The 21,404-nt window shown below is 35.5% G+C and overlaps 6 protein-coding genes across 6 annotated transcripts in view; 3 read left to right on the top strand and 3 right to left on the bottom strand.

Annotated features, from left to right (window-relative positions):
* Nucleotides 1-4: 4 nt before the first annotated feature.
* Nucleotides 5-2,944, bottom strand: LOC100639377 (transitional endoplasmic reticulum ATPase-like; the record flags this gene model as incomplete). Its single annotated transcript, XM_003389880.2, has 10 exons — nt 2,775-2,944; nt 2,590-2,692; nt 2,443-2,514; nt 2,234-2,334; nt 1,871-1,951; nt 1,664-1,725; nt 1,368-1,576; nt 729-939; nt 225-304; nt 5-85 (listed from the first exon to the last, which is right to left on the bottom strand). Coding segments are annotated over exons 1-10 (1,029 nt in total), but the record flags the coding sequence as incomplete, so codon positions are not given.
* Nucleotides 2,945-3,037: 93 nt separating this feature from the next.
* LOC100639250 (dual specificity testis-specific protein kinase 1-like) lies at nt 3,038-6,957 on the top strand. Its single transcript, XM_011408615.2, has 10 exons — nt 3,038-3,310; nt 3,451-3,741; nt 4,330-4,475; nt 5,018-5,136; nt 5,618-5,666; nt 5,722-5,858; nt 5,916-6,017; nt 6,104-6,272; nt 6,377-6,475; nt 6,645-6,957. The coding sequence occupies exons 1-10, from the start codon at nt 3,124-3,126 to the stop codon at nt 6,846-6,848; spliced, it is 1,503 nt and encodes a 500-aa protein (XP_011406917.2). The 5' UTR covers nt 3,038-3,123; the 3' UTR covers nt 6,849-6,957.
* Nucleotides 6,958-6,990: 33 nt separating this feature from the next.
* On the top strand, nt 6,991-12,333 carry LOC100639503 (dual specificity testis-specific protein kinase 1-like). The gene is made up of 10 exons (XM_003389881.3): nt 6,991-7,279; nt 7,577-7,879; nt 9,316-9,479; nt 10,352-10,470; nt 10,909-10,957; nt 11,004-11,140; nt 11,202-11,303; nt 11,391-11,559; nt 11,642-11,740; nt 12,099-12,333. Exons 2-10 carry the CDS (start codon nt 7,594-7,596, stop codon nt 12,267-12,269), a joined length of 1,296 nt encoding a protein of 431 aa, XP_003389929.2. The 5' UTR covers nt 6,991-7,279; nt 7,577-7,593; the 3' UTR covers nt 12,270-12,333.
* Nucleotides 12,334-12,384: 51 nt separating this feature from the next.
* LOC109586269 (uncharacterized) lies at nt 12,385-14,364 on the top strand. Its single transcript, XM_020002440.1, has 3 exons — nt 12,385-12,719; nt 12,853-13,653; nt 13,998-14,364. The coding sequence occupies exons 1-3, from the start codon at nt 12,434-12,436 to the stop codon at nt 14,306-14,308; spliced, it is 1,398 nt and encodes a 465-aa protein (XP_019857999.1). The 5' UTR covers nt 12,385-12,433; the 3' UTR covers nt 14,309-14,364.
* Nucleotides 14,365-14,414: 50 nt separating this feature from the next.
* On the bottom strand, nt 14,415-18,382 carry LOC105314446 (HAUS augmin-like complex subunit 3). Its single transcript, XM_020002442.1, has 14 exons — nt 18,225-18,382; nt 18,133-18,169; nt 18,010-18,077; nt 17,880-17,963; nt 17,667-17,778; nt 17,394-17,612; nt 16,739-16,869; nt 16,528-16,668; nt 15,602-15,782; nt 15,400-15,552; nt 15,114-15,352; nt 14,964-15,045; nt 14,758-14,853; nt 14,415-14,681 (listed from the first exon to the last, which is right to left on the bottom strand). The coding sequence occupies exons 1-14, from the start codon at nt 18,380-18,382 to the stop codon at nt 14,541-14,543; spliced, it is 1,842 nt and encodes a 613-aa protein (XP_019858001.1). The 3' UTR covers nt 14,415-14,540.
* Nucleotides 18,383-18,410: 28 nt separating this feature from the next.
* The window catches only part of LOC109586265 (uncharacterized), a 5,882-nt gene continuing 2,888 nt past the window's right edge, over nt 18,411-21,404 (bottom strand). The window contains exon 3 of the mRNA XM_020002437.1: nt 18,411-18,415. Coding sequence (XP_019857996.1) covers nt 18,411-18,415 — 5 coding nt within the window. The remainder of the gene's footprint in view (nt 18,416-21,404) is intronic.

Below are 21,404 nucleotides of genomic sequence, written 5' to 3' on the forward strand. Positions count from 1 at the left end.
TTACTATGACATGGGCACGTTGTTTCAGACCGTCCATTAGTGTTAGTAACTGAGAGACAATCCTTCTCTCTACTTCACCATGAGTCTGAGAGAGAGAGAGGGGGGGGAGGGGGGAGGGGGGAGAGAGAGAGAGAGAGAGAGGGAGAGAGAGAGAGGGGAGAGAGAGGGGGGAGGGAGAGAAAGCAGAGAATACGTGTACATGTTTCTTTTTATTTAATTGTTACTTTGTCTCTTTTTGGTGCTATGGCATCCAGTTCATCTATAAATATGATGGCAGGAGCGTTCTTTTCTGCTTCTTCAAATGCTGCAGAGAAATGAGAGAGAGAGAGAGAGAGTTCAATTATCAATCATGTTACAGATAATAGACACATTTCTATAGCCTCAAAAGTGTCAATCAAATAACAATAAGAATGAATGAACAACAGACAACCCAAATACATCATACATGTACTGTACTTTATCAATTACATTACACTCAATAGTCATGTACATTGTGTACATGTACATGTAGGCTGGTAGAAATCCATTCCTGATATTTCAAAAATCAGTACTGGAACCAAAAGTCCAGTCCTTTGCTATACCTCTCATTATTGACAGCCACTGAATGTTAGGGAATCAGTGACTGTGGTAAGGGAGAGGAAATCCCTCTAATCACCTAACTAATTAGGTGATGCAATCATTAACGTTTCTAATTAAAGCCCACATTAATTACTCTAATTAAAGCCCACCTTTTCTAAGGTTGCTCTCAGATTCTCCCGCCATTTTGCTCATGATTTCTGGTCCGTTGATTAAAAAGAAGAATGCTCCGGTCTCATTTGCTACAGCTCTAGCGATGAGTGTCTTACCAGTTCCAGGAGGACCATACAGTAATATACCACGAGGAGGCTTTACTCCAATTGCTTTGAATAGTTGGGGGTGACGTAGGGGTAGTTCCACCATCTTGAGGGTTAAAAATAGAGCATAATAATAATAATAATAATAATAATAATAGTATATAAGGTATTTTAATTATCCTAATCATAAAGATTATTTCTTTAAAAATAAAATAAAAATATTTTAAAATATACGTACAAAAAAACTAAATTTCATTAATAAAACAATTATAATCTTGTCATTATTCAAACAAAAAAATCACATCAGAATATCCAGATATTAAAAAACAGGTATCCATTCATTTCAACTCTAAACAGGAACAAATACGTGTACATACACTGTACATGCATTATCGTATAGAAGGAAATTTCAGATTTGGCAAATTTGACATTTTGATATCCATTCGCCAAAATAAAACCCAATCACCAAAATTTAAATCCCTCCAAAATTTCCTTCTATACGATACTTCTCCCTCCCTCCCTCTCTCTCTCTACCTCTTTTATTTGAGCCAGTTGTTTCCTACAGCCTCCAACATCATCATATCCAACTTCATTAAGAGACTCTTCCTCGTCCTCCCTCTTGATGGGTTCTCCTTCACAATGTATCACGGTATCAGGGGCAACGATACAATAAGGGGAGGGGTCTGTCTCTACTATCTTGAACTCCACCGCACGCATGCCACCACGAACAAGAAATATGTCACCTTTAATAAGAAAAACATGTACATGTATAATGTATTGTAGCTACATGTTTACATGTACACTGTACATGTAGCTGGAGTGTTAAGTACCTTTGTGTACTGGTCTGTAAGCTTCCAGGAAGTAGGGCTTTAAGAAGACATCAAAAATGTTACTAGAGAGAGAGAGAGGGGAGGGGAGAGAGAGCAAGTAAATTTTACACATGTACATGTAAATGTATAAATTATGTACATGAATGTTTCTTTCTTTAACTGATAAAGTGACACGTTATTAGTTATCTCTCTCTCTCTCTCCCTTACCCTGTGATTCCCTCCACTGTATCATCAATGGGTAGAACGTGGATCCTCTTTCCGTACTTGACGTCAGGAAACGCTTGAACGCTGCAAGAGAGGGGCATTAAATAGAACAACGATATTAGGCATTAATTAGAATATGACAGGTGTTGTTTATTTGTCAATGATATTGTAGGTTTTGTTAGATCGATATTTCACAGGATTAAAAAAACAAATAATTGATAATCAAAAATAACCACATTCATCTTCGATATGACTTAACACCATTTTCTATTCTTCTCCCTACATCCTTCTTTTCTTCTCCCTCCCTTCCTCCCCCCTCTCTCTCACACCTCTCTCTCTCCCTCCCTCTCTCTCTCCCTCTCTCACCTCACTACGTCGCTGCTTCTAACTCTCAAATTCTGTCGAACAACACGATTCATTCTAATCTTTTCATTAGAGATCGTATCATCAGAAAGAACTATACATACCTAATATAAAAATATTTAAAAACATCATTAATGTATTATCTGTTTAAATTCATAAATCGTATTTGTGGGTGTGTCTAAAAAACTACATTTACATGTATACTTTAATACCGTTTCCTTTCGCCTTTTTCCTTTCAATAAAACAGTATCTCCTCTAAATAACTGTAACTCATCCATTTTTTCCTACGTATGCAAGAAATTTTAAAAAATGCCAGGTTATTCTAATTAAAAGGTTGTTCTAATTAAAGAGCATCTCACCTGTGAAAGGGCAACCACGGAATTGTCATCGTTGACAGCATCTTCCACTATGAGCCTGTTGGGCTTTGACTTCTGCTTCAAAATGGCTGTTGCCTTTTCGTCTCTAGTGGGAATAGACAAGGGAGAGAAAGAGAGGGAAAATTTGAAAAATATTATGAAATTTTCTGTGACTGATCGAGGCTTACTGCGGATCTGGTGCTTTAATCTCGGCCATTAGAAATGCTCTGGAAATAATTTAAATACACAAAGAGGACTCCTTTTCTTTTATTAACAAATCAGATGGTGACACGTCAGGATTTTGCCCTTCCTCGTAATTTCGTTTCTGACTCTCTGCTTGCAAACTATAAATAGAACAATGCAATATGGGCACTGGCTTGACGTCATAGCTAATGAAGCTAAAAATAGATTCATTGCCATGGGCGTGGTCTTATTTTGAGCTCCGCCCATATCTGTCGTTTGCAGATTTTTTATTAACACAGAGAAATGCAATTTTCAGAGTGCCGGGAGCTTTCTGGCAGTGAGCCAATATAAAGGATGAATTTCCTGAGGAGAGTTGGCAGGTCTTCTCGCTCCCCCTCGCCATTAACGCGTGGGTCCGGAAACAATTCCCCAACAGACGATTGGAGCAACACTCGAAGCAACACAGGCAACAGGAGCAGCAGCAGCAGTAGTGGCACTGCAAATAGAAAGAAAGAAGGAAAGGAAGAAAGAAAGGAGCATAGTGAGGCCATTAATTAATTTTACAATACATTATACAATTTTTACAAATATTTTTTAATACGGTACATAGTACATACATGTAAATACTAATTTCTGAATATTTTAGGTATAGTTTCTAGTACTCTGTCATATTTTATACAGGTACTAGTGGTAGTAATATGATTGATGGGGTCGATGATAATCTTCAGTTAACGGAAGCAGGTTGTCTAGTACCTGACACGCCCCTGTCACCTTCTTCCCCTGTCCCTCCTCTCTCGATTAAGCCACACCCTCTATCATCATCTGTGTCTCCGCCCAATTCTCCCGGCTCTCCTACTGTAACGATAAGTGCTAGCGAGAAGCTGTGTAAGAAGCCACACCCACGATCGCTGGACATGAGGAAATTGAGTATACCAACTAGTGTATCACTGGATTGTATTAAACATAATGGAGGTGAGAGAGAGAGGGGGGAGAGAGAGAGAAATGATAGGTTGTGTGTGTGAGAGTGTTGGTATATTTACAGCCAAATCTGCTACTATGGACACTCTAAAATTAAGGACACCTCTGTAATCAGACCATGCCTAATACAACAGTAATGTGTATTAATGAACCTCTGAAATAAGGACGTGTACAAGTTGATAATCATGAGGGTATTATTAGGCCCCAAGGTGTCGTGAATAGACAGGTTTGGCCGTATTGTTTAAGTGTTTACATGTTTCACATTACCTGACACTTGATGACAGTGAGATAATAAACAATTTCATTTTTCTGATCCATGATGCTGCTTGAGGGATTTGTTCATGTACACATAGTCTGCATAGTGTACATGCATTTCAGTGTAGGTACATGTATATGTACATAGTTGAGTTGTTGTTATATAACTACATATATGGTACACGTGTGCATTTTATGTGTTTATGTTGTTGTGTGTGTGTTCATTTTGTTTGTCTTCTTCCTCCTCCTTACATACCTTATTTAATGAATGACACTTTTTCATTTTCTCTTTCTTTCATCCCCCGTCTCTCTCTCTCTCTCTCTCAGATTATGATTCTCCTGCTCATCATGTCCCTAGACCTAGTTCTCCATTGCTTAGTGCATTAAGAGAAGCAGTGGAGTCCGTCTCAAATATGGAGGATTTTGAACGAATTGAAAAGATAGGGTCAGGATTCTTTGCAGAAGTTTACAAAGTAAGTAAAATTATTTTGTTAACAATAATAACATCTTTATTTTGGACATGTATATTTACCATGTACAGTGTAGCCTCTTTATTAAGGACACCATTGGGCCCACACTACCTGTCCTTAATACATGTACAGTGTAGCCTCTTTATTAAGGACACCATTGGGCCCACACTACCTGTCCTTAATACAGAAGTGTCCTCATTTCAGAGGCACTTTTGTATAGGCTAATTATACCGATTGGGACGTTACAAAATATCCTCATTATAAAAGTGTCCTTGCTTTTGGGTGTCCTCATTATCGTAATAATAATAATAATAATAATGATGATGATAATAATAATAATGATAACAATGATGAATTTGGTAATAATAACAATGATATTCCTGAGATTACTAGAAAGGAATTGTGCCAACTTGTTCGTTGATGAAGTTATGATAATATTTATTTTATTAAATACTGTGTTATCATAATTCCCATGAATCATCAACCACTGAAGCTCGAAGCATCAAGATTAATTAATTAATCGACAATCGTTTCCCTTTTTATAGGTTCGGCACAAATTGACCGACGAGATTATGGTTTTAAAAGTGAATAAAGGGCTGACAGGAACAAAGACAAGACAAGAAGTTGAGTTACTAAAGAGACTCCATCATCCAAACATACTACAGTAAGTGATCATATTACACTATTAAACATTATACTGTAATGTACAGGCATATATTATAATTCAGTAAGGTGAAAATGTTATACTAATTTTTGTTTTTTTAATATGTACTTGCTTGACTATTTTTAGCATTTTGAAACTAGCGATGATATTAATAATAATAATTAATTGTATTATCTTGTATCTTAATTTCAGGTGCTTAGTGTATTAATAAAATTCATTTTTCAATACTTTGAAATTTGAGCTGTATCCTCTTAAATAGTGACACCTTTGATCAAGTTTCATATTGTTTTCTGTTAGCAAGTATTAAAATTACATAAACTTATTGAGATCTGATTAATCTATGAGGGGGTGTGTGGGGTCTTAAATAGTTCAAATTTTATTCACTTTAGTACCAAAACGTGTTAAACCTTATTAATTTTTTTATTGAGCAATAATATTAATATGACACTATTTCATGAATCTCATTCATTAAATATTATAGCTACATTGGCTCCTGTATTCATAATGGGCAGCTCCACCCACTCACTGAGGTATTATTAATTAATTATTGTTGGCAGCCACGCTCATAACTTCTCCCCCTTTTAGTTTGTCAATGGTGGTACATTAAAATCCCTCATACAAGATGTCGAGAAGAATCCGTTTCCTCCCGAGCAAAGAATTCAACTCTCGCTGGACATGGCTATGGGAATGGAGTATCTCCATAACAACGGGATGCTTCACAGGTGGGCGTGGTTATAATAACTAGTTAATTACTTTATTAATAATATTATTTTTAATAGAGATTTTAACTCGCATAATTGCTTGCTGCGGAAAGAAGGTGACAGATATACAGCCGTAGTTGCCGATTTCGGTCTTGCAACTAAAAACCCAAACCTGATAAAGTAAGGGAACGATATTTATACTAAGTCATGGTTACTTCTAATTATTTATGACTCTGAAATAATTTTGCATTCGTTCTTTTAATTAGAAAACTGAGACGTAACCAGTCAATGGTTGGTACACCCTATTGGATGGCTCCTGAGGTTCTTCACGGGAAAGAATACAACGAGAAAGCTGATACTTATTCCTATGGTATAGTACTCTGTGAAATAGTGTCACGAAAGGATGCTGATCCTGATGAAATACCTAGGAGTAAGGTAAGAGAAAGGAGAGAGAGGGAGGGAGGGAGAAGGAGAGAAGGAAAGAGGAAGAAGTTTTAGTAACTATTATTATTATTATTCCTGTGTTTTCTTTTCCTCAGAACTTTAGTTTAGATGAGACAGCCTTCAGAGAATTGCCTGAAGTTATCAGCTCACCTTGTCCACCAGCTTTCATTGATCTAGCCTGCAACTGCTCTAAAGTAAGAAGATGAAATGAATTCTTCATTTTTATAATTTATCCTGATACATATACATGTACTTACACGTATGTTTTGTGGAAGTTTAAGCTGATTCCAATCAAAATTGGATTTTTTTACAAATTTTTAAAGTTGCTAAACTTAATTATTTTTTATTTCTTTTTACTCTCAGTTTGTTCCAGTGGAGAGACCAGGGTTTCCTAGTATCGTTAGACAGCTCATACAGTTACATTCCTCTCACTCGGCTTCCCTCCCACCACGCCCTTTTAAGAGGCTCAGCTGGCAGGGCCACGCCCATCAATATGAGGACCACGCCCACAATAACGAAACTATAAATTTAGCAGAATTATTAATCAAAGATACTACTACACGATAATATTTTTACATATATCATTTTTAATCCTGTGTGTCGTATTATATAATTATTATATATTGTATTATTATAAAAATCAGTCATCTTTTTTTAGCTAGTTATAACAAGTTATTAATTATTGTTGACCACGCCTACTTGCAAGTAGCCACACCCACCCGCCATTATGACTAATCTAAGTAATCTTAGAGAGAATTATGAAATTAAGTCTCGAATTTAGTTCTTCTTCATTATTTTTCAGCTTTCTGGCAGCGAGCCAAGTTAAAGGATGGATTTCCTGAGTAGATTTGGCAGGTCTTATCGCTCCCCCTCGTCATAAACCCGTGGCTCTGGGAACATCTCTCCAACTGACGATTGGAGCAATACAAGCAGCAGCAGCAGTAGTAGTAGTAGTGCAAATAGAAAGAAAGAAGGAAAGGAAGACAGGAACAAGCATAGTGAGTGGAATAATTTTTACAAGTTATTTACAAATGTTTTTGTACCTGATCTTAGAGCATGTAAATATTATAATTTTTTGAATATCGTCTATCTGGAAATTTTTAATGTTATTTTAATTTTACTGCATTAGAGTTTCACAAAAATTAGATTACCCATATAATTACGTGTCACATTCAATAATACATGACATAGTCTTATTTAGCAAAAATTAAATTTACAGCACAATTTTAAAACTCAATTTTCTGATCTATGGTATTTTAGATATAATTTCTAGTACTTTATCATATTTTATACAGGTACTAGTGGTAGCAATATGACTGACGGGGTTGATGATACTCTTCAATTAACGGAAGCAGGCGGTTTAGTACCTGACATGTCCCTGTCTCCTTCCCCCGTCCCTCCTATCTCAATTGAGCCACATTCTCTCTCCTCGTCTGTGTCTCCGCCCGATTCCCCCGGCCCTCCTACTGTAACGATAAGTGCTAGTGAGAAGCTGTGTAAGAAGCCACATCCACAATCGCTGGGCATGAAGAAATTGAGTATACCAACTAGTGCATCACTGGATTGTATTAATGAATATGAAAGAGAGAAAGAGGAAGGTGAGAGAGAGAGAGAGGGAGAGAAAGAGAGAGAGAAATGATAGATTAGGTGTGTGTAGTGTATGTGAGTGTGTGAGAGTGTTGGTATATTTACAGCCAAATCTGCTACTATGGACACTCTAAAATTAAGGACACCTCTGTAATCAGGACATGCCTAATACAATATAAATGTGTATTAATGAACCTCTGAAATAAGGACAGGTTCATAATCAGGAAGGTATTATTGGGCCCCAAGGTGTCCGAATAGACAGGCTTGACTGTATTATTAAGTGTTTACATGTCTAACATTACCTGACACTTAGAGACAGGGATTTAATGCAACAATAAGCCCAACATACACTATGCAACATTTTGTTTGCAACAAATGTTGCATAGTGTATGTTGGACTTTAGCATTTCTATGGTCCATGATGCTACATGACACGTGTATACATGTACACATAGTCTGCACAGTGCATGTACATATACATGTACATGCATTTTAGCATAGGTACATGTACATGTGCGTGTATATAGTTGTGTTTTTGCTGTAGTATAAGTTCATGTACACGTGTGCATTTTGTGTGTTTATGTTTTTATGTGTGTGTTCATTGGCCTCGCCCAGCTTTGCATAGGCGAGGACTAGGTACTCGGTTTGTCTGTCTGTGTTTCATTCACTCATTCTGTGTGCTCTCTTTTGTCTTTGAGAATGTATATCTTTGCAAATGTGTGCTCTAAATCTGTGAGAGCTTCTCTTCTGTTAGGAAAAGTCTTGCTTTACTGCCTTGAGATGTTTAGAGAGCAGCTCTAGCTAGTAGAAGCTTTTTATCTCACGAGAAAATGCCCAGCAATAGCAGTAGTACTCTGGAGGTAAATGAGACTCTTTTCCAGTAGATCAAGACTAGTTATTGTTTTAATATGTGTGGGACTCTTTAAATCTTTCTTGTTGGTGAGTTATAGCTTCTTGAATTTCAACCGAGTGAATTGCAGGTAGTCTAAAGGTCCTAAACTCTCTCAAATCACTCAATTTACATCTAGGCAACAGTATTTGTGCCATTATAATGTCATATAGCACTTATAAGAAGAGAAAAATCTGAAACTTCCTTCTTGTTGCAGGGCTTGCTGCCATCAAATAATTAATAGTTGTTGAGATGTCAGGCCACACCTCCAATTTGGGAGTAGCTGGATTAGCTTGCATGCTGCTACTTCTGCAGGTAGTCTGGTAGATCTATACAAGCTAGCTGCTATCCCTCAGGAGTACACTTGTTTTATATATATATATCCAATTTGCATGTTAAAGTTCTTTTAATTTTGATAATCAAACAGTTATAAGGGCGAGGCCACGCACCGTAGGTGTCTCGTTTTGTTTGTCTTCTTTCCTCCTCCTGTATACCTTATTTAATGAATGACACTTTTTCACTTTCTCTTTTTTTCATCCCCCCCCCCTCTCTCTTTCAGAGTATGATTCTTTCAGAGTAGATTCTGATTCTCCTAGTCATCATGTCCCAAGGCCCAGTTCTGCATTGCGTGCATTGAGAGAAGCAGTAGGGTCTGTCTCAAACATGGAGGATTTTGAACGAATTGAAAAGATAGGGTCAGGATTCTTTGCAGACGTTTACAAAGTAAGTAAAATTATTATGTTAACAACAATAACATCTTTATTTTGGAAATGTAAATTTACCATGTACAGTGTAGCCTCTTTATTAAGGACACCATTGGGCCCACACTACCTGTTCTTAATACATGTACAGTGTAGCCTCTTTATTAAGGACACCATTGGGCCCACACTACCTGTCCTTAATACATGTACAGTGTAGCCTCTTTATTAAGGACACCATTGGGCCCACACTATCTGTCCTTAATACATGTACAGTGTAGCCTCTTTATTAAGGACACCATTGGGCCCACACTACCTGTTCTTAATACATATACAGTGTAGCCTCTTTATTAAGGACACCATTGGGCCCACACTATCTGTCCTTAATACATGTACAGTGTAGCCTCTTTATTAAGGACACCATTGGGCCCACACTACCTGTCCTTAATACATGTACAGTGTAGCCTCTTTATTAAGGACACCATTGGGCCCACACTACCTGTCCTTAATACATGTACAGTGTAGCCTCTTTATTAAGGACACCTTGGGCCCACACTACCTGTCCTTAATACAGAGGTGTCCTCATTTCAGAGGTACTTTAGTATAAATTTGTACCAATTGGGACGTTACAAAATATCTTTATTATAAAAGTGTCCTTACTTTTGGGTGTCCTCATTATCGTAATAATAATAATAATAATAATAATAATAATAACAATGATATTCCTGAGATTACTAGAAGGAATTGTGCCAACTTCTTTGTTGATGTTGTTATGATAATATTTATTTTATTAAAATACTGTGTTATCATAATTCCTATGAATCATCAACCACTGATCAATGAACCTCGAAGCATCAAGATTAATTAATTAATTGACAATCGTTTCCCTTTTTATAGGTTCGGCGCAAATTGACCAATCAGATTATGGTTTTAAAAGTGAATAAAGGGCTTACAGCAACAAAGACTAGACAAGAAGTTGAGCTACTAAAGAGACTCAATCATCCTAATATACTACAGTAAGTGATCATATTACACTATTAGACATTATACTGTAATGTACACATGTATATTATTATTCAGTAAGGTGAAAATGTTATACTAATTTTTGTTTTTTTGATATATATTTGCTTGACTATTTTTAGCATTTTGAAACTAGCGATGATATTATTAATAATTAATTGCACTATTTTGTATCTTAATTTGAGGTGCTTAGTGTATTAATAAAATTCATTTTTAATACTTTGAAATTTGAGCTGTATCATTATCAAAATTTGTTTTATTTTTAAGCTGTTTTATTTATTAAAATCTAATTGGTTTACAAGGGGAGGACTTGGTCTTAAATTATTCGAATTTTATTCACGTTAGTACCTAAATATGTTAAACCTTATTAATTTTTTTATCGAGCAATAATAATATGACGCTATTTCATGAATCTCATTCATTAAATATTATAGCTACATTGGCTCCTGTATACACAATGAGCAGCTCCACCCACTCACTGAGGTATTATTAATTAATTATTGCAGACAGGTAACTCCTCCCCCTTTAGTTTGTCAATGGAGGTACATTGAAATCCCTCATACAAGACGTCGAGAAGAATCCGTTTCCTCGCGAGCAAAGAATTCAACTCTCGTTGGACATGGCTTTGGGAATGGAGTATCTCCATGAAAACGGGATGCTTCATAGGTGGGCGTGGTCTTCATAACTATTAAATTAATAATTAAGTGATATTAATATTTATTAATAGAGATTTTAATTCTAATAACTGCTTGTTGCGGAAGGAAGGTGACAGATATACAGCCGTAGTTGCCGATTTCGGTCTTGCAGCGAAAAATCCAAACCTTATGAAGTGAGAGAACGAAATTTGTACTAAGTCGTAATTACTTCTAATTATTCACAACTCTGAAATAATTTTTTCATTCGTTTTCTTAATTAGAGACCTGAGATGTAACCAGTCAGTGGTTGGTACTCCCTTCTGGATGGCTCCTGAGGTTCTTCATGGGAAGCGATACGACAAGAAAGCTGATACTTATTCCTATGGTATAGTACTCTGTGAAATAGTGTCACGCAAGGACGCTGATCCTGATGAAATACCTAGGAATGATGTAAGAGAGAGAGGCAGAGAGAGAAAGAGAAGAAGTTGTAATGACTATTATTATTATTATTCCTGTGTTTTCTTTTCCTCAGAACTTTAGCTTAAATGAAGCAGCTTTCAGGGAATTGCCTGAAGTTATTGGCTCACCTTGTCCACCAGCTTTCATTGATCTAGCCTGCAACTGCTCCAAAGTAAGAAGATGAAATGACTATAGGAAACAATTTTTTGATGCATGTACATTTACTTATGTTGCTTTAAAAATTTGAGCCAATTCTAATTAAATTTGGATTTTTTTAAAAGTTGCTCAAAAATTAGGCCAAAGTCCCTGTACTATAGTACATGGTCTCAGACTAAAATTTTGCCAAAATTGAAAAGTAGAGAATCCTTCATTTTTGTAATATTTCCTGATGCATATACATGTTTTTAAGTTTCTTAGAGGAGCTGTTTCTGAGCAAAATTGGATTTTTTTTACAAATTTTTGAAGTTTCTAAACGTGTAATTAATGGAGAAATTACAATGTATAAGTTTATTTATTTTTTTTTCTCTCAGTTTGTTCCAGATGAGAGACCAGGGTTTCCTATTATCGTAAGACAGCTCATACAATTACACTTGATTTCTGTCCCACCAAGCCCCGTTAAGAGGATCAGCTGGCAGGACCGTGCCCTTAAAAACGAAACAATTATTAAATTAATGAAAGACACTTCTACTACTACAAAATAATATTTTACATATATCCCGTGTGCCATACTATATAATTAATATAATCATAGGTCTATGATATAATTGTATTATTATAAAAATCTTTCATTTTTTTCTAGTTATTAACAAGTTACTAATTATTGTTGATCACGCCCACTTGAAAGTAGCCACACCCACCCGCCATTATGACTAATCTTAGGGAGAATTATTTAGTTCTTCTTCAATCGCTGGAAGTTGATCCGGTTCTTCCTTTTCTTTATGCCGAGGGACTCCTCACTAGGGCCGAGTATGATAGGCTGCAGAGCCCAGAGATGATGGCCCAGGATAGGAAGACGAGGGCAGACCACTTGCTCCGTTTATTGCCTAATAAAGGCAAGAATTACTTCCAGAAGTTCTGTATATGTATTGGAAAGTCGGGACAGATCGAGTTACTGGAGAAAATTGGATTCGATTTGACGTTACTCCCAGCTGGTAATTTAAAATAATCATAATTAATAATAATAATAATTGCAAATTGATTTCATTTTATGTAATTAATTATTATAAGTTATTCATTATATAATAATTGCATGTGTAATTAATGCTATTAATAATTATTATTTAGAAAAGCCATTAAGAACATTCGAAAATCAGTCGGGCCCGGCTCGCGAGAGTGACCGTTTGAAGCCTGTTCAAATTCATTTACAAGGAGCTCACTTTAACCCAGTACCCCTAATTTACCAAGAAACCACACCCACTTCTCAAGGGGAGCCCACACCCAAAACCCAGCGAATACTCATATTATATTCAAATGATCCTCAAGTCTCATCGTTACCCCCTGACGTCAGACATACTCAGGACGAATACTTGAAAAGAGTTTCTGATTTCGTACAAACACTTCAAATGTTCTCTACGGTGAGTGGAACAGATGGGCGGAGCTACTCCGCCTACAAATGCATTTACGACGTCGACGAATCTCAAAGAGAACATATACAAAATTTTAACGTGTGGTCTTTCGAAAATTTAGAAACCTGTGACGCTATTATCCTCCTAATGTCCCCTTCAATTGGGGAAGTACTGCGAGGGAGAAGTCCTGTTTTGGAGATGGAAAAGGGCGTGGCTGACTCCCACACGCTAATTAACGTTCTACCGAGAAAACGGGTCATACCAGTTTATCTTAACATGCCGAAGGTGGCAGACTGGTTGCCTGTATTTTTAAAGAGCACTCCGTCATATTTCATCGATTTATTGGGATTCCAGAGTGGAATGAGCACAGTGACCAGTGAAGAGGAATTTGGGAGACGCTCGTATTTATTATTAGACGAAGATCCGAACTTGAAGGAAATGAGGGATCTCTTAGCCGTCCTTCGTAGGGAACCTCCTCCGGAAAACCCAACTACTGTATTTGCCGTACCACCACCTAAAAGTAAGTGGAATATGAAAGAGAAAGATAACAGTTGAGAGCTTATTTTTGTATTATTGTATAGTGGAAAATTTTCGTGGATTTCATCCTTTTTTCGAAATTCATGAAAATAAAATTTGTGAAAATTGATTTAATACGGACCAAGATGGCCGAAAAATAGAAAATCACAAAAAATAAAGCATCGAATTCATTTTTGGACAGATCCACGAAATTTTTTGGCCGCGAAAATTTTCCACTGTATGGTACCACTGATTGTATTACTTTGTAATGGTTAAGAGTGAGAAATAGAAAATTATTTTATGCACGTACATATTTAATGTTGTTTCTCTCTCTTTCCTTTTCGTTAGGTTCTGATTTAAAGTCCCAAGGTATCCCGACTAAATACCTTGACTTGGTGACCAGAATGATCCCACATATCTGGGACAGAGTTGGACTCAAACTGGGTTTCACACTGATGGAAATCGAGTCGATACGGTCTCGAAATAAAGATGATCCAGAACAATCCATTCACTCGATGTTTTCAAAATGGCAGGAAAGAGATGGAGCGGAGGCGACGATCGATATTCTAATTAAAGTCCTTCAGGAACTACGTCTGAACGGGGTAGTGTATAAAGTAAAAGCAGAAGTAGAGAAAGACAAGCAAAAAGAGAAGAAATGAGTTTCTAGTTTGGTGTTTTTGTTTGTTGTTATCGTTGGCAAGAATGTAAATTTAAAACAACTATTATTATTATTATTATTATTATTATTATTATTATTATTATTATTATTATTATTATTATTATTATTATTATTATTATTATTATCACTGTATTATGTATCTTGTTTTTCAATTTCAACCTTCATGTATGGTGTTGTGTTTTTTCATTATAAACGGTGTCTAGTTATTAAGTTCATGTTAGCTCTACGGCGGTTGCTAGCGTATTAACACGATGAGTAAGATCGGCCATGACAGAAGAGAGTTTCTCTGGGTCTGTGAAAAAATAAACAAAGAGGTTTCTCTTCTCAACAAGAAGTGGAGAAGACTGGAGCATCTAAAAAGAAAAAAAAAGAGGGAAAGTTGAAAGAGATTAGGTGTCCTGTTTGCGTTGTATGGCGAATGGTTTTCACTTTTTGTTTCTCGTTATTGTCTTTCAAAATATCTTTGATCTTGGCTTCGATGGTTGCTAACATTGATTGCAACTTGTCAACAGATTCACTGTATTCCTACAACGAGAAAGAGAGAGAGAGAGGGAGAGAGAGAGAGGGGGGGGGAGAGAGGGGGAGAGGGAGAGAAAGAGAGAGAGATGATTTTGATAGTTCATATATTGTGCTACTTTTGAAATAAACTTGATCGAGCTCTTATTTCTTTCTTCTCCTTCAAACACGCAAGCTTCCAGCTGTCCCAATCTCTCCTGCCTTTAAAACAAAAACCAACAATAAATATATAATATATAATAAAAATATAATCATTTGTGCTGTCTTACATTAGCTCAATCAATTTATTCAATTCTTCTTCTCTTCTCTTGTTCCCCTCTTCTCTCTCTCTCCTTTCACTGATCAATCCGGTAAGTTTAGTCTCTATCTCATCACTCGTCATATGACCAGAAGTCATGTGATCACCGACACACAGCAACTGGGAGAGACACCCACTGGAAAGATCAACAGTTTCATCAGTTACATGTACACCTTCTTTTTGCTTTTCGTCCAGTTGCCTTAAACGATTCTAAAAATAAAATTATATAAATATTATTAATTATTATTTTAATGTACTTGTCTTTCAATGGCTTCAGTTTTCCATTTCTCCAATTGCAAGTGACACGCCTCCAGGAGTCCCCTTGCGTCTCTATGGCAACGGAGCTCCGCCTCTAATAACAGCGAGATCAGTTCTTGACGTCCACGTTGACCTTTTAATTGAGCAATGATCTACACAGAAAAAACCAGTCAGTCCGGTTTTACGAGTTTTATTAAGTACCTCGTCTTTTTTAGATAAATAGTATTCTTGTCTTTTTAATTTTAGGTCGTAGTCACCGTGAAGGACTCTGGAGGTTTTTAAAGACGCCCAGTCTCTTATTAGTGGAGGTAAGGTGCTGTCGTAAGAGAGGATTATATCTCTTAATGTGGAAACCTTCTCTTCATTCAATTGGATTCTTTCACTAGAAAATAAACTTAAATTATTGTATGCACTCCAACAAAATAAGGATGTATCTGAAAATAACCGTGGCCTTGGGTATTTTTCAGAATTTTAGCGTTTTCTTAAAATGGCCGTAACTCGAAAAATTTTTGTTGGAATCAGCTCAAACTTGTTACACAGCATAAGGACATCAATATGTATCAGAAAATGTAATAAAAATTTGGGGTGATATCGGAGCCATTTTTTGGAAAAAACCATGGGCTATAGTCTTGGGTATTTTTCAGAATTTTGACATTTTCTTAAAATGGCCGTAACTCGAAAAATATTTGTCGGAATCAGCTCAAACTTGCTACACAGCATAAGAACATCAATATGTATCAGAAAATGTAATAAAAATTTGGGGAGATATCGGAGCCATTTTTTGGAAAAAACCATGGGCTATAGCCTTGGGTATTTTTCAGAATTTTGATGTTTTCTTAAAATGGCCATAACTCGAAAAATATTTGTCGGAATCAGCTCAAACTTGCTACACAGCATAATGATATCAATATGTATCAGAAAATGTAATAAAAATTTGGGGTGATTTCGAAGCGATTTTTTGGAAAAAACCATGGGCCTTGGGTATTTTTCAAAAATTGTCATATTTTTTTAAATGGATGTAACTTCTCAAACTTACTATGCATAAGTACATTAAATTAATATATAATATAATAAAATTTTGAGGTGATTTTGAAGTACAAATTGGTGCAAAATTATTTTTAAAAGACCTCAGAGCCTCAGTCTCAAGACTGACCAAGCCCCTCCCACTCTTAATCTCCTCTATCTCTTCCCTCGTCCTCTTAGAAGCAGCTGCAAAATGACTTTTATTAACCTCCTGACGTATCAACTGGGTCTGTACAATAGGGTAACTAATGTAAAAAAGAAAGAAAGAGTTTTCATTAAAATTACTTTTCAGTCATGTGACAATCATGTGATTACATTGTTTGGAGTCGTTTGAGTTGCTCTGATTGTTTATCGTACTCCTGTTTGGTAAGATATTGGGACAACTCCTCTTCATCTTTTAAACCAAAGTCAGCCGTGTCAGAGAGATCAGTCATTTTAGACATACCCTAAAAGAAAGAAATAGAATCTCTTGCATTTAAAAAAATTGTAGTACAAGTATATATGAACAGGATATGGTATATAGCATGTGTTTAGAGCACAGCGTGAATAAGGCTCTCTTGTAGCAGTACATGTATATTAGTCTTTAGTCTCTATTGTATTTATTTTATGCATAGGAGCTACATTGTATTGGTAGTAATATATAAATAATATTAAAAAATATAAAATATATAAATAAATATAAATATAAAAAAATATAATAAATATAAAGTAGTCATTTTAATTGCGGGTACTAAATTTACAATTTTAGCACGAGTAGATTTTGCTGGTATTAAAAATTGCGATTAAGTAATTATTACTAATAGTTATATGGCATCATGATGTCATTATTAAGAATTGCACGTATTAATAATTGCGATTTTTAACCCAAACGCAAAATTCGCAATTAATAGTACCCACATTTAAAAGTAACCTTAAGGTACCCCACAAGTCATTCCCTCCCTCTCTCTCTCTCCTCATTGATATCACTGACTGGTAAAAATTGCTTTTTAGCAAAGTCAGTCAAACACTTCATGAATTCTTCTTCTGCTTTGTAATAAGGTTCGAGTGACGTGCAGGATAATAAAGAACATGAGGGACCCTCTCTCTCTCCCTCTCTCTTCCTCTCTCTTGTTTGAGGGCTGGTCTGGTTGCTATAGAGACTAATGAGTCTATTCATGGAGGCCTTGAGGTTAGTAAGTGACTGAATGAACTAGAAAAAGAAGAAAGAAGATTATGGAGGCTAGTGTGGTCTTCTTTATATTACTTTTGTGTTTGCTTCTTCTGATTTTAGTGCTGCTTCTTGGTGTTCATTTTGAAGCAATTTCAAATTGTTTCCAGCTGCTTCAAACTCTCTTAAACACTTCTCATTCTGCATGCTACAATAAAATAATAATAATAATAATAATAATAATAATAATAATAATAATAATAATAATAATAATAATAATAATAATAATAAATCATCTATTTTTACTACCTCATTAGTCTATGAATATGATTAAGTGTTTGTAATTGTTCTTTAAGTGATTGTGCTCTCTCTTCTAATTCCTTAGCCTCCAGTCTATAAATAGTAACGACTAGTCACATGATTAGCCACGCCCACTCACTCGTATTTCTCTTGGCTCTTTAACTTGGCGTCTTGACGTTTCCTAAGGACTTTCCTAAAATCCTCCCTCTACAATTAAAAATATAGCTACTGGTATATACAAATTCAAACTTTGAGCTCTTACAGAAAGTTCTTTATTAAGTCTTACTAATTCTTCAAAACTTTTAAAAATAAATATATATAAATTTAATTTTTTAATAAAATAATTATAATTACTTTTCCTTTGCTTCTCCTGTTAAAGCCTCACATGATTTCAGTTCTTGAGTTATTAATTTCATAAATGATTCTATTCTTTTATTAGCAGCTGCTCCAAGGGACGGGAGGGCTCCTTTGTATCCTAAACGAGAAAGGACCTCTTGAAAATCAGCCTCCATGTTTTTATTAGACCACACCTATCAGTTTTCAGACTTTTCACAAAATTAAAGTGACAAAACAGAATTACAAATATTGTCGTCATTATTATTATTATTATTATTATTATTATTATTATTATTATTATTATTATTATTATTATTATTATTATTATTATTATTATTAAAACTTTACAGCACTAGTACAAAAATACAATTAGGCAATAGTTAAAAAGAGTTAGAAGTGCTGAAGGACTGCAACAACTGTGTTACAGCCTTACAACTATAGGTCTAATTGGACTTATTGGATTTAAAATAAAATAACTGAGTGAAGTAGTTATAAAGTAAAATAAATAATTACAATAAAAATGATGCAATGTGACACTTGAAACAGGGACATAAATAATGATAAGAGCAAACAGAATTGGAGGTAAAATATAAGTCGAAGTGAGACCAGAAATGATTTATTAATCAAGACTTTATAGTTTGATACAATAGATTAAGTCCAGACATGTTGGAGAAATAGAATTCCAAGTTTGCACCAGAGTGTAATTATTATAACTGAGACAGATAAACGTTGATATAAAAACTCAGTAGCTCTGAAAACTCCAATTATTATATCTTATTATTATAATTATTTATACAACCATCACCGAATTTGGAGGAAAATTCGAAGTAAAATATATACCAACTACTGTTTGAGAATATTCTTGAGGATGGTTTGAACTACATGCATATGAACAGTAAGCCTGATAGTCTTCTAGTCCCGATGACTGTAGGCTGGGGAATGGTCTGGCTAGCAAGACTAGGGAGTCTTCATCAGCAGGTATTATATCTAAATAGTAAGATTCTTCATCAGGTGTTTGGGCAGGTATTAGATCTGAATAACAAGAGTCTTCATTAGGTTTTGGGGGCTGGCTCGCTAGTTTTTGGGGCCAAAAATTTTCCATTTCATTGTAATCTCTACGCAAAGCTGGTTCATGACGATGCCAACTCTGATGGCAAATGTGCCTGGGAGTAATCAAAGAAGCTTCATCTTTATCATAAATATCCCTGTGCAGAACTACCATATCTGGAATACTAAATTTAGTTTGAATGATATTAGTAATGTCTGGATCTTTACTGATTAAGAGTTCAGCAACCTGGTGATGTCTATTGTTACTAGCAAACATTAAAGCAGTCCATCCATTATTATTTTGAATTTTAATATCTGGATTTTTGCTCAAAAAGAGTTCAACAACTTGGTGATGTCCATTCTTACTAGCAAACATCAAAGCAGTCCATCCATCATTATTTTGAATGTTAATATCTGGATCTTTACTCAGTAATAGTTTAACGACCTGGCGATGTCCATTATCACTAGCAAACATCAAAGCTGTCAATCCATCATTATTTTGAATGTTAATATCTGGATCTTTACTCAGTAATAGTTTAACGACCTGGCAATGTCCATTATCACTAGCAAACATCAAAGCTGTCAATCCATCATTATTTTGAATGTTAATATCTGGATCTTTACTCAGTAAGAGTTTCAGAACCTGGTAATGACCACAGCAACTAGCAAACATCATAGCAGTCCATCCATTATTACTTTGAATGTTAATATCTGGATCTTTACTCAGTAAGAGTTTCACAACCTGGTGATGACCATAGCGACTTGCATACATCAAAGCAGTCCATCCAGTATTATTTTGAATTTTAATATCAGGATTTTTGCTCAGTAAAAGTTTAACAACCTGGTGATGTCTATTCTTACTAGCAAACATCAAAGCAGTCCATCCATCATTACTTTGAATGTTAATATCTGGATCTTTACTCAGTAATAGCTCAACAACCTGGTGATGTCCATTATCACTAGCAAACATCAAAGCCGTCAATCCATCATTATTTTGAATGTTAATATTTAGATCTTTACTCAGTAAGAGTTCCACAACCTGGCGATGACCATAGCAAATAGCAAACATCAAAGCAGTCCATCCATCATTATTTTGAATGTAAATATCTGGATCTTTACTCAGTAATAGTTTAACGACCTGGTGATGTCCATTATCACTAGCAAACATCAAAGCTGTCAATCCATCATTATTTTGAATGTTAATATCTAGATCTTTACTCTGTAAGAGTTCCACAACCTGGTGATGACCATAGCGGCTTGCATACATCAAAGCAGTCCATCCATTATTATTTTGAATTTTAATATCTGGATTTTTGCTCAGTAAGAGTTCAACAACCTGGTGATGTCCATTATCACTAGCAAACATCAAAGCCGTCAATCCATTATTATTTTGAATGTTAATATCTGGATCTTTACTCAGTAATAGTTCAACAACCTGGTGATGACCATTGCAACTAGCAAGCATCAAAGCAGTCACTCCATCATTATTTTGAATGTTAATATCTGGATCTTTACTCAGTAAGAGTTCCACAACCTGGTGATGACCATAGCGGCTTGCATACATCAAAGCAGTCCATCCATTATTATTTTGAATTTTAATATCTGGATTTTTGCTTAGCAAGAGTTCAACAACCTGGTGATGTCCATTATCACTAGCAAACATCAAAGCCGTCAATCCATTATTATTTTGAATGTTAATATCTGGATCTTTACTCAGTAATAGTTCAACAACCTGGTGATGACCATTGCAACTAGCAAGCATCAAAGCAGTCACTCCATCATTATTTTGAATGTTAATATCTGGATCTTTACTCAGTAAGAGTTCCACAACCTGGTGATGACCATAGTGGCTTGCATACATCAAAGCAGTCCATCCATTATTATTTTGAATTTTAATATCTGGATTTTTGCTTAGCAAGAGTTCAACAACCTGGTGATGTCCATTATCACTAGCAAACATCAAAGCCGTCAATCCATTATTATTTTGAATGTTAATATCTGGATCTTTATTCAGTAAGAGTTCCACAACCTGGTGATGACCATAGTGACTAGCAAATATCAAAGCAGTCCATCCATTATTATCTTGAATGTTAATATCAGGATCTTTACTCAGTAAGAGTTCCACAACCTGGTGACGACCATAGCGACTAG

Source organism: Amphimedon queenslandica, unplaced genomic scaffold, assembly GCF_000090795.2.
Source record: "Amphimedon queenslandica unplaced genomic scaffold, v1.1 AMPQUscaffold_12913, whole genome shotgun sequence".
Lineage (NCBI taxonomy): Eukaryota > Metazoa > Porifera > Demospongiae > Haplosclerida > Niphatidae > Amphimedon > Amphimedon queenslandica.